Source organism: Diospyros lotus, chromosome 1 (genome assembly GCF_014633365.1).
Source record: "Diospyros lotus cultivar Yz01 chromosome 1, ASM1463336v1, whole genome shotgun sequence".
NCBI classification, from domain to species: Eukaryota; Viridiplantae; Streptophyta; class Magnoliopsida; order Ericales; family Ebenaceae; genus Diospyros; species Diospyros lotus.
This window is the reverse complement of record NC_068338.1, coordinates 53,016,256-53,028,489: the sequence shown is the minus strand read 5'-3', so window position 1 is coordinate 53,028,489 and position 12,234 is coordinate 53,016,256. Positions and strand designations below refer to the sequence as shown.

The following is a 12,234-nucleotide window of genomic DNA, read 5'->3' as shown; positions in this document are numbered from 1 at the left end:
GTAACAATATAATCAAAACACAACACTATAACTTTATACTATAACTATTCAAACCTTGTTCTAAACACCAAACCTTGTAAAAAAATATACAAAAATTTATATATAAAAATATGGCCTAAATACATGTTTTTAGTAAGTAAATCCAAATAGGATATCCATTCTAGGGTAAGCCGGCCCGACTCGAGTTCTACTTGTGACCCACAAGAGTAACAATGACAGCCCACAGCCCACGGCCCACGGCCCACGGCCCACGGCCAAAGACAAATCAAAGCCCATAAGCAGAAGAAAAGAAAACCCAGCAAGGATATAGTAGCTTCATCGGACAGTTAATAATCGTGGGACCCGTAGCGATTAACGGCCAGATCCTTCCGGTTCCGATAGTAGTAGAAATCACGCTCCAGCGAAGGCACGTGGCATTGCATGCCCCATCCATCCCCGTATAAATGGCGGGATGCTTCCCATCATCGAACTTTATCGCATCCATCTCTCTCTCTCTGTTCGCCTGTCGTCAACTTCTGGCCTTTTTAAAACCCTTTTTAGACTCAAAACCCCCAAATCTACAGACCCTAATCCGCTACACCGCGCATTCTCATCATACTTCATTGATTTACCTGAGATTTACTGCTTGATTCTCATTGTTCTCGTAGGCAAAACCTGCAACTGTTCTAGGGTTTATGTGTTTTTCGTTTCGTAGTTTATTTTACTCGGAAGTTAGGGTTTCTTGATCGAGGCAGAAATTGGAGAAATCGCCGGGGCTTTTGATTCAATGGAGACCGCGGCCGGTGTTCCCGCCGCACGCGGTGTTTCGCTGCCTTCCCGCAAGGAGTGGCGCGCTGTTTCTGAGCTTTCCGTTCGAAACGCCGGCAGCGAGGTGCCTGTTTACTGAAACACTGACATTGGCTTGCTTCAACGTGGATTTGATAGGGTTTATGTATTTGTTATGGATTCGTAAAATTTTGTAATGTAAATCTTGTTGACCTAGGATTTGGAGCGTTCGAAGTTAGGGCAATCCGATGAGAGAACGATATACGAGGTAATTGATTTTCTGGGGAACTAGGGCTTCCGTTGATTGAATCATGAAAGTGAAGGTGATTTATTTGTTTTGATTAAGGTGCAGCAGGGAAGAGAGCCGGCTGATGTGGACTTCTGTTCCATTACCATTGATGGAAGTTCGGACAATGATATTTTGCAGCAGCGACTTCACAATGTTGCCGGGCAAAGAGAGGAGTTGCAGCAAATGGAGATTGACCTTCGAGCTCAAATCATTGCGAGATCGGAGATCCTGGAAGTGCAGAAAGACTTTGATGCTCAGATTAAAGAGCATAAAAATGCTAATGTTAAGCTTCAGGTTACATTATTATTGAGCATTTTTGACTGTGTGTCTAATGTTCTTTGAGGGATGCAATTGTGAATGATAGCTACTTGATTATCTAGGAACAACTACATGAAATGGAACTAGCAATACGTGAGTTGGAGAGGAAGATGGAAGAGAAAGACAGAGAGTTGCATACGATCAAATTAGACACTGAAGCGGTTGGTCCAGCATTTTTGCAACAATTCCTCTTGCGGCATTGTGCATCATGCTTTATTGATTTAGATGTTTAATAAAATCCTTGTTATCTTTTGTTAGGCATGGGCTAAGGAGGATTTACTTAGAGAACTGAGCAAGGAATTGCAGACCTTCCGGTACCTGTTTGGTCTTGTATCATTGTCCTGTGGTCTGATTGACAGCATATTTTCAATTTGTGTCATTACAGTAGTTGAAAAAAATTAATTCTCTACTATGGGAAATGATGTTCTGGATATAATTTAATTTGATAAATGGTTTTTGAAGGGGAGAGCGTGATAATTCTGAAGCCGAAAGAGTCCAACACCTCAAACAGATACATGACCTTCAAGAACATATCCAAGAGAAAGATAGGCAGTTCCTTGAGTTGCAGGAGCAGGTTTGTGAAATTGCACATTACAATGTATCTTAATGGTAATAAATGGAAGGTTACCCTTTTGAATATCCTAAACATGTTTTTGTCTAGTTATCTGCTCTTAAATTCTGTGCCATAGTCTGAAAGTAACTTGTTACCTGCAAAAGGTGGTGTTCCATCTATATATGGACATTCATGTTGGTGTGAAAATTTCATATGCTGTGTATTTGAATTCTTGTTGGAAAGATCATTTATTCTCCTATTTTTCCCCCCTCCCTAATGGGATCTAGGTTTTCTGGGTTGTTAGCTTATAAGGTCTTTATTGCATGATTTTAATTAAGTTACTTAATAATGAATTTGTTTCCAGCATAGGGTTGCTCAGGAAACCATCCTTTATAAAGATGAACAGTTGAGGGAAGCTCAAGGGTGGATCACCCGAGTCCAAGAAATGGATGCCTTGCAGTCAACCACAGCTCACTCTTTACAAGCTGAATTGAGAGAACGAACTGAGCAATATAACCAGCTTTGGATTGGTTGCCAGCGGCAGGTTGCTAACCTAGACTACTGGTTTCTAAAGTTGACTCGGGGGTGAATTGCTATTGTAAATAAATATAAGCTTGATTTTGTCTTTGGATGTGGTTCACTTCCTCCTGATAGTCATGTTGCTATTAAGTCCAATTTTCATTTTGCTCCTAACTTGATTTCTCCACTCATTGGTGCAATTGGTTTCTGTTTGCATCTGTATTAGTTTGCTGAGATGGAAAGGCTTCATATGCATACAATACAACAACTTCAGCTTGAACTGGCTGATGCAAGAGAGAGGAGTGGAACTTTCTCTGATGAGCCACGGATGTCCCATACCAATTCAAAAGATGCTTCTCAGTTTGGACAGAACAATGGGAACCAACTTGATGTGAATGGAAGTGTCACACAGAGTGTAACTTCTGGGGTCCTTCCGAATGGAAATGCTGAAAATGTTTCATCTTTTGCTTCAAGTGGCAGTGCTTCAAGCCAGGTAGGATGTGTTATTCCCATTACTTGTTTTTCTCAGGTCTTCCTCCAATAATTTAATTGAAAATGGAAAATCCTGGTATTCTAGTTGCAGTAAAATATTTCTACGGTTCAGGATTTTTGTTTTTACTCCTCTTTTTGTGTTACATACCCCTGCTGTTTCTATTTTGTTGTAGGATATATCCACTTTATGATTCTATGTAAGTTGTTCAGAACTTAAATGTTCTACTGAGTACTAATATGATAACTATTATAATAAAATAATATAGTATTCCTGCTAACTACATTGATTAACTACAAAACTTATTTGTACAACCAGTGTTTTAAAAGGCACTAGGCGCTAGTCGGGCGCCAGACTGGGGCCTAGCGCCTAGGCGAGGCCTAGAAAAATTGCTATTTTCAGCACATAAACCCGCATTATTTTGTAGCATTTGTTGCTTTCTTGCATTATTTTGTGCTTTCATCTAATAATAAATCACACACAAATTAAATTATATATTAACAATAATTTAACCCATAAAATATATTTTTCTTGACTTTTTTTTTCATAAATTTCTCTCAAATTTCCCAGCTGTTGCCCATTTTTTGACCACTGCTTGGACTTACTCCACCCCCCCCGACGAGTTCCATTCTTCTAAATCTCTCATCTCCTTCTAAATCTTCCATTCTTCCCCCCTAAATCTCTCCTCTCCTAGTCCCAGACGGGTTCCATTCTTCCCCCCTAAATCTCTCATCTTCGTCTCCCAGTCCCAGACGAGTTCCATTCTTCTTTGCTCCCAGATGAGGTTAACAGAAGATCTCATAACGGAGCAGCGACAGTTATGGCGTGTTCTTGAGCTTCATAGGCAAGGACACTTCATCCACCTTTGTCCTACACGGCTCTTACAAATCGAAGCGGCCAGGCCGCGCGCGACCCAGGTAGGTAGGCGGGCCATGCAGCGCCCGACCTAGGCGGCTAGGCGCCGCCTAGGCGTCGATCGGGCTGAATTAATTGGCCCGGCACCTGGGGTGCCGGTTAGGGCTTAATCGTGGCGGCCAAGGGCTGCCTAGCGCCTAGGCGGCTGCCTTGGCTGTGTTTTAGAACACTGTGTACAACAAACACTAGTGAAGCTGCATTACATATGTGAAGTTCCATGTAAGTGTTAGTTTCTGTCCTCATTTGAGGCTGCTGCACTATAAAGTTGATTTTCAGTCAAACAGGACAACCCCCCGCGCCCCGCTGGGGCTGCCGCCGCATGACATACATGTACAGGTGTTCTATGTGCTAGAATCAATAATTTATATGTAATGGCTTGTATCATTTTTCCCTGTTCGTGAATAGTGATTGGTTGTCTTAAATTATATTACTGCAGCTCCTGTAAGAGTCAAGTATTAATGTGCAACTGTCAGGTGATCGGAGGAGTTTTCAGTATTTATTATTTGTTCATTTTTGCTTCTTTTTGACATTTCTCCTCCTCTCCCTCTGTTCATCTTGCTTCTCTCTAGCTATCTTCATTTTGAAATTAGTGTGTAATGGTGACTGCATTTGTACATGTTGAAATTGCCATTTGAACTTTGGGTCAGTGTGGCTTACCCCTCATAATTTTGATATTGGAACATTATCCTTTCCTGATTGGTAGAGCAAGTGCTACTAGGACTCTGCATGGGCGAATATAAGTTTTGTTTCTAGTGACTGACTTTCAGTGATGTTACAATGTGTTGATTTTATCTGATTGTAAACAGCACACCAAGCCTATCCTACAATGTGGCGTTGACTACATAAATTCTAACTCCCTAGCCTTTTTTTTTTTTTCTATGGCCTTATCTTTTGTAAGGCCCTTATAACTAATATCATACCCAATTGTATCCACCTAGAAACCATCTGAATTTTCTCACACATCTTATCTTCAATAGGAGTCACTTTGATCTTATTACAAATAGCCTCATTTCTAATTTTATCTTTTATTATGTGGCAGCATATCCATCCTAGTATGGAGTATAATTGGGGACTCCGTGTATTCCCATGATAACAACATAGTTTATGCAATGGGCATACTTAGCATCTGGACCCATTCTTTCTTTCTTTTTTTGGGGTGGGGGGTGGGGGTAATACTTTTTAATATATGGGCATATTTAGCTTATGGAATCCTTTTTTAAAATCTAAATATATCACCAGGTAGTATTTTGTGATGGGGTTATGAGCAAAACATTCTTCCTTGACAGAGTGAATGGTAGATATCTTTTTCAATTCTGTGGTGGGCATATAATTATTTGGGGTTATATGGTATAACTTATCTTTGCACTCTTGGTGCAATTTCTTATGTTGTGGTTATGGGGGCAACCCTGTCATGACTTTTTTTTAAAGCTTCTCCGTGGATGCTTTCTATACCTGTTCTGTTGTGAGATGGGCTGGGTTCTCTTTGTATGATATTGTAGTTATGTAATTAGTATTGAAGTTTCATGGTGCTATGCACAGTAAATGTTAATCTTTGTCTCTATTCCCCAGAAGTATATTACACTGTTAGGATGGCACCATGTTGGATACTCATCAACACTTCCTGAGAGTACTGCAGACACTCCTAACCTTCTCTTCTTATTTATTAATTTGTAATAGCAGGAATCTGTTTAGACACCGGAAAAACATGTCTGATGTGGGATGTTTATATCATTACTTAGACACCTTCAAACAGATTACAAGATACAAGAGAATGCAGAATGCCTGGAATATTAGCATATTCTTTCTGTTTTTGTATTAATATTAAGGGTAATGCTAGGCAATGGTTAAGCGCCAATAAATGCACATTGTCTGAAAACAAGGTACATTTATTACATCTTGTTTTCAATATCCAAACTATTTTGTTGGATGATAATAAATGCATTGTGTTTTGAACCATTGAATCAACCAATAGAACTGTTTGGATGCTGAAAACAAGATACAATAAATGCATTTTGTCTGAAAACAAGTGCATTTTGTGGTTAACATTTCCTTAATATAAAATATTTTATTATTTATAAGGAATATTTCTTATTGTTACATGTATATATTATGTAAGTATGGTTGCATATTGTCATTATCCTGTTATGCTTACCCTTATCTTTTTTTTTTATTTAAAAAAATGTGGTATTGTATGTCTGTCTCCTATTCAGGCCTTGCATGCACGTGTGCTGCTTGACCATGTGCATTGTCTTAATAATTCAGCTTTTCCTTGTTCTTTGGTTGCTAGGTTGATCATGTTCATGGTGTTCCAATTGCTCCATCATCCCTACTTGGGATGCCTGCCTACCTTCCATCTGGACAGGTTCCGGCTCTGCATCCATTGCTTATGCATCAGCAGACAGTTCCCCACTCTGTACCCACTGTCAATCAATCTCCTGTTGGCCATTTTCATTCAGTTCCAGCAATTTCGTCTCTTCAACATTGGCAGATCCAACAGGTGCAAGCTAAAGAAAACCTTTTTGTTTCCTTATTGTCATCTTTTGTTTGGATCATAACTTAGGGTGTTACTATCTTTTCTGCAGGCTGTGTCAGAGGGTTCGCAGGTATCAACTCATGACCTACATCCTCAATCACAAACTGAACCGAATCTGTTGAGATCAGATTCTAGTTATGATTATGAAGTATCTGCAAATGGGAAAGCAATTCATCCAGACTATTTAGATGATCGAACCAACAAAGGAACAGAACATGATAATGTGATTCCCACTTCAGCTGAGGAAGGACAGGTTTGTTGACCAAATGCGCTGTTTAACACATGCAGTCTTTATTTTCATTTGTTTTATAGTATCAATGACCTGAAATTTCTTGTCATGTTTTTTAGCAGGTTGATAAAAGTTACCTTGGAGCTTCACAACCTCAACAGAACTTGCAACATGTTTCTTCCCAGTTTCGTGATCTAAGATTAGACCCTGTTCCACAGAATAGCGAGGCAATGGTCTGTGTTTCTGATCTTTTTTTTTTTTGTATACTATTTCTCCAAAATCGTGGTTATATCTGTTTTTGTGTAGATCTATTGTGGTATATCCATTCATGGTCAGACACTCAACATGTCTTAAATTCTAACTGCACAGGAGAACACTGTTACTCCTTTGACCAGTCATGGACTGGATGGTGAAGGATTTACTACAGAACAAGCAAGTTCTGCTGCCAGTGTACCATCATCTGAAACTCCGAATAGTCATGCAAATTTCAGTGAGACCACAATGAACAATACTGCCGGTACTGTTACTTCTGAAGCATTTTTGGCCTCTGGACAGAAGAACACTCACACAGGTGGAAAGACCTCAGAGATTTCTCTTCTTGATGAAAGATCATTATTAGCTTGCATTGCTCGCACAATTCCTCCTGGACCTGGTGGTAGAATCAGGATTAGCTCTACAGTAAGTGAAAATTCACCTGATATGTTATCTCTTGCCATTTCACATTTTGGTTTGACCAAATTAATATTGTTTCTCTTAAGCACAGCTTCCAAATAGGCTTGGTAAAATGCTTACACCACTACATTGGCATGATTACAAGAGGAGATATGGAAAGCTTGATGAATTTGTGGCTGGTCATCCTGAAGTAAGTCTCAAGATCCTCTGAGATATGCTGTCCCATTTATGCAATCATTTATTTTTGGTTTGTCATGTATGTATGCTACACTAGAGACCTTCATTTTGCCTTTTCAGTTATTTCTAATTGAAGGGGACTATATACAACTTCGAGAGGGCGCACAAGAAATCATAGCAGCTACAGCAGCTGTTGCTAAAGTGGCAGCAGCTGCCAAAACAGCATCCTCTCCTCACTCATTGTTGTTGCCCTCTGTTGCTGTTACTCCTATGGCACAACCTCACCGTCTGAGGAGAGCCCCGTCAATGGAATTGAATGGCCATGAAAGTAGGCCTGCCCAAACATCTGCACTTACAGGAGTTGGAAATGGAACAAATTCTGGCATGTCAGGTTTGGAAAGCTCTGTAAACAAGGTTTCAGCTTATGGGAGGTCTGGTGCTAATTTTGTTGGAAAACAACAGGGCAGGTATTGATCAATACATTCTAGGCATCTGTTGCACTAATATTCTGTGAATTGAGATTTTTATTTTTGTCATATGGTTCAATTTGAACTTATAAGCATCTTTTCATTTTCCATTTGACAGGACAACCGGGGTTGCATCAACTTTCAGAAGATAGTAAGTTCCTTCAGTGTTGTAATTGATCTTTTATCAAATGTGATCTGTGAAAATTCTTCTGTGTGATAATAACCCTCCACAACTAAGACATCCAAAAATATGAAAAAGAAAAATTGACTTGCGACAGCTGGGCTTAAAAGGTCAAATTGCATAAAATCTGACATTGCACGATAGTGGTACTTAAAACATTGTTTTCTTGAATATGCAGGCTTAAAAATTGTACTCTAGTTCAATTATGGCTGAAGAACTCATTGCATGAGCATTTGATGCTTGCATTCTTTTTAATAAATACTAAGGTCATAATAACCTCTCTTCCTGAGTGCCTTTTTATTTTGTGATGTCTGTTCTTTTTTATCTCGATTTCTTATCTGGTGTTTTGATTTATTAACAAAGATACTGCAAAAATGTCAGACTTTACTCTTTTTGATCCCTGTAGCTGATCAAATAGTTCATTTAGTCTAGCCAAGCGGTGTTTGTTCTTTAATGTCACCCTTTTCTTTACCTATAATCCACACATTCTCATGTTCCCATCATTCCTCCTCACAGATGACTAGTCTCCCTATGGACATACACTTGGTCTGATTAATCTCTTGCCCAACAACTCTTGAAGCTGCTCCTGGAGTTCTCTCAATTCTATTGAATCCATCTTATAGGGTCCTATAGATATGGGTGAGATTCCTAGCAGGGGATCAATAGTAAGCTCCAATTCTGTCTAGGATCACACTCTTGGTAACTCTTCAGGGAATATGTTCACAAGTTTCCTGACTACTTCAGTTTACCCAACTCAAGGGTGGTTATTTAGTGGTGCAAACAACACAAGCCTAGTACTTCTTGACAACCATTCCTTCACAATCTTTCATCCTTATAACTGATGTAAACATCTTGGGGTCCTGGGTCCACCAAAGTATATCATGGGAATTCCAGAACCCTCAAATAAAATAGGGTCTTATGGCAATGCGAGGTAGCATGGTATGCTCCTAGGGTGTCCATTCCCTTGACGATGTCAAAATCAATAAATCCTAGTGGTACCAGATCTACTAATAGATTTTGATTGCCTATTCTTACTGGGCAGGCTGTGGGCACTAGTTTGGTCTCTAGGAATTCTTCAAAGGTGTGGCTTTTGCCAATGCCAACTTGTATTGCAATCAATGTTTTAATAGCCAGACTGGGCATCATGCTGGAAAGAGAGGATCAAGTGTAAATGGTCCAACTGGGGTAACCAGCGTCCAGGGGGCAGAGTGTGACATATTGTTGCAGGGGCTAAAGGTTAATATATAGATATAATTATATGCATTTCATATATATTAACATAGGTTCAATCAAAATATATGCTTAAAAATAGAAAATAAAGACCATTATCTCCTATTGGTCTATTCAAAAGATGAAAGTCAAGTCACACAGGCTGTTAATCTATCAGTGTACTGTACTTCACACTTTGTATCTGCTGCTTCCCTAGTTTCACTGCAGCCTACCCTCCAGCTATGTGCGTGTCTTGTTCTTGACTTAATTTTTTGTCTTTAGCTCTGGGTGTCCAATGGGTTATTCAAAGAATTTACTTCCAAAGTTTTTCATCCACATGCTCTTGATGAAACCTGATCTCCTATTCCTTTTGCCTTTTGGGTCTCTCAGATTTTCTCAGATTTTCTTGAACCATACCCTACCTGCCCAATCAACCACCTGAGCACCCATTGATGCCCACCATTTTGTACCATCATACACCTTGGATAGACTGGGGGACTCTCCTTGTTCAATAAACCATTGCACCAAATGGGCTCTGCCAATGATATAGTCTCTGGAAAGCAATGATTCTAGCAGCTATGATGAAAGAAAAGAAAAAAAAATTGTTGAAGGTGGAAGGGAAGGGAAAAAAAGGGCTCTCTCTCTCTCTGGTGTCTTGTAATATTTGTGCAACACTGATTGCAATATTTGTATGATTCTTAGTTTGCATTGAAAATGTGGGGGTACAAATAATGATCTGGAACTTGGGTCAATCAACATGTGCATAATGTGAAGTGATAGCAGGGGTGGGGGATCTACATTGCACCAGAGTCCATGACAAGTCTCCATTGCGCTAGGCCATTGCATAGACTTTCTGGATATTTTGGCCTTGCCTCTACCCACAGCCGCTTTGGCTAAGTTCCCTGATATCCTCTCATATTGATTCGTTCTTGGGCAGTTCCAAGTTCCTAGCTAGTTGCTCCACCCTGCCCTGCCTGGAACATTGATTTTGCTCCTTCCCGTCTCGCTCCGTTACAGGTCACCTTCCATGAAACTTCCTACACTTGATACAGATGATCCACTCCTGGGATGACCACTCTGTTCTGGATAATGATGGTTGCACAGATCTACTATGGTCATAAGCACCTTTCATTCTATTTTACTATTTTGTGATGTGTGCTCTTTCATGTGAGATGCCCCTATTTATACTTGCAATCTCTCTTCTGATGGATCAAGTGAGCAACAACACAATTTTTTTATAATTTTAGAATCGTTTTATTTCAATTTACTTGGTATTGTTCAACTTATGGTACAGTGGCATAGTTATATATGGGATCAATTTACTTGGTGTTGATATGTGTGATAGATGCTTACCCTATTTTTTGAAGGTTTTTATGCTCGTTTTAATTAAGAAAATAATAATCTACCAACGGGCATTGTTCCTTTGTGTATTTAGACTGATTATTATTGATCTCTTTGGTCTGACAGACTGCTAAATGTTGGATCAGTGTATGGGACTAGCACTGTATTTTAGTACTTTCAAAAAATAAATGTTTTTGTTTGCTTTTGATCTTTATACACTGCTTTATTGATTCTTTTAATTGGGTATGTCAGGACGAGACCCAAATTGGCATTTTCTTTCTTTCATCAAATCAATTTACACCAATGTGCAATTCAGGGGACGGATGACGAAAAGATCTGGAAAGCAGCTTTTAAACTTCCATCATCTGTTTCATTTATTCCCCCCCTCCCCCTCTCTTGCATTTGCATCCTGGTGATTTCTGCCGTGAGGACTGCTCTATTTTATTGCATGTTTTGGTATTTACTGATAACTGTACATCCAACTCCCAGCAGTGATATTGGAAGTGCGCAACTCCGTCTTTGCATTTTGGATTTTTTGCTGTTTAAGTTTTGTGGGGGCGATTTAATTATTATTGGAAAAAATTGTGGTTTTGTTAATTTATAGTTAGTCCGGTCCGCCCACTCTTCCAGAGCGGTCCTGCCGCAAAAACGGACTTCTTGCTCTTGGTCATTTTATTAGTGTGTTTTTATTGGAAGGGTGGTAAGTACATGCTCAAGGTTTTGTGGGGACCCGATTTTCGCGAAGCTGCAAAATTCTTTGCATCCAGGATTAATCCAATGCATGCATCCAGTTTATCTAGGTCTGTAACGGACTGGGGGCTCTGCCAGCCCAACAATTGTTGGAATCTGGATCTTACAGTCGAACCTTTAGGGCCTCCATTTATCGCCCCGTAAATTTGAAGTTGGGGCAATGATGTTCGATTTCTACTGCAGGTGGGCCTTTTGTGTTGGTATTGGATCTATAAATGGACCATCCGTGCCGGACCTGTGCCTCTTAAGCCCAATATTTTGTTCACTGGTCTCAGCGATTGCATACGTCCAAACTTGAGCCCCATGCCCGATTATGATATAGTTGGGCCATTTGGCCTCATTGAGAACGAAATTTTGGTTGGGCTTCAGGCCCAACGTTGACTACGTTGGGGTTGGACTGGGCCTACTAAACTAAATCTGGGCGACTTGAGCCTCTCAGGCCTAACTTTTTTTTTGTGATCTGACCCTTATTACCCACTTACATCCATACTGCTTGTGGCCCAGGCCCAATATGGTTTTATTTTTGTGCCAAAGGCAACCCAGTTACAATACAGTTGTTCCGCAGGGTACATGTATTTAACAAAATCCGCACCTCATCCTCTTAACAATTGTGTTGCAATAGGGCCACACTGGGCTCATAACAAAATCTGCTCGACTTACTGAATATGACAAATACTGGACCTAAGAAGGCCACTATTTTCTGGAAACTAACTGCGTAGGCCCCATAACATATTTTCAAACTGGACCTCAGCATCCTAAATATTGCCAGAGAGCAAACCGGGTTTGCGTAAACAATTTGGGCCTTCCGAGCCCATAACTGGAGCAA

General features: G+C 40.0%; 1 protein-coding gene across 4 annotated transcripts; it reads left to right on the top strand.

Annotated features, from left to right (window-relative positions):
- The first annotated feature begins 469 nt into the window (after positions 1-469).
- Positions 470-11,191, top strand: LOC127797989 (uncharacterized). Of its 4 annotated transcripts, none has more exons than XM_052331277.1 (16): positions 470-871; positions 983-1,033; positions 1,121-1,348; positions 1,435-1,533; positions 1,631-1,686; positions 1,835-1,946; positions 2,290-2,469; positions 2,671-2,937; positions 6,137-6,346; positions 6,432-6,635; positions 6,731-6,844; positions 6,981-7,289; positions 7,375-7,473; positions 7,581-7,927; positions 8,046-8,078; positions 10,911-11,191. In XM_052331277.1, coding segments are annotated over exons 1-16 (2,415 nt in total). In that variant the 5' UTR covers positions 470-766; the 3' UTR covers positions 10,912-11,191. The 4 variants fall into 4 exon arrangements, with proteins under 4 accessions (XP_052187237.1, XP_052187228.1, XP_052187220.1 ...); XM_052331268.1 differs by having other exon boundaries at positions 1,118-1,348; XM_052331260.1 differs by having other exon boundaries at positions 1,112-1,348; positions 6,734-6,844.
- Positions 11,192-12,234: the final 1,043 nt, after the last annotated feature.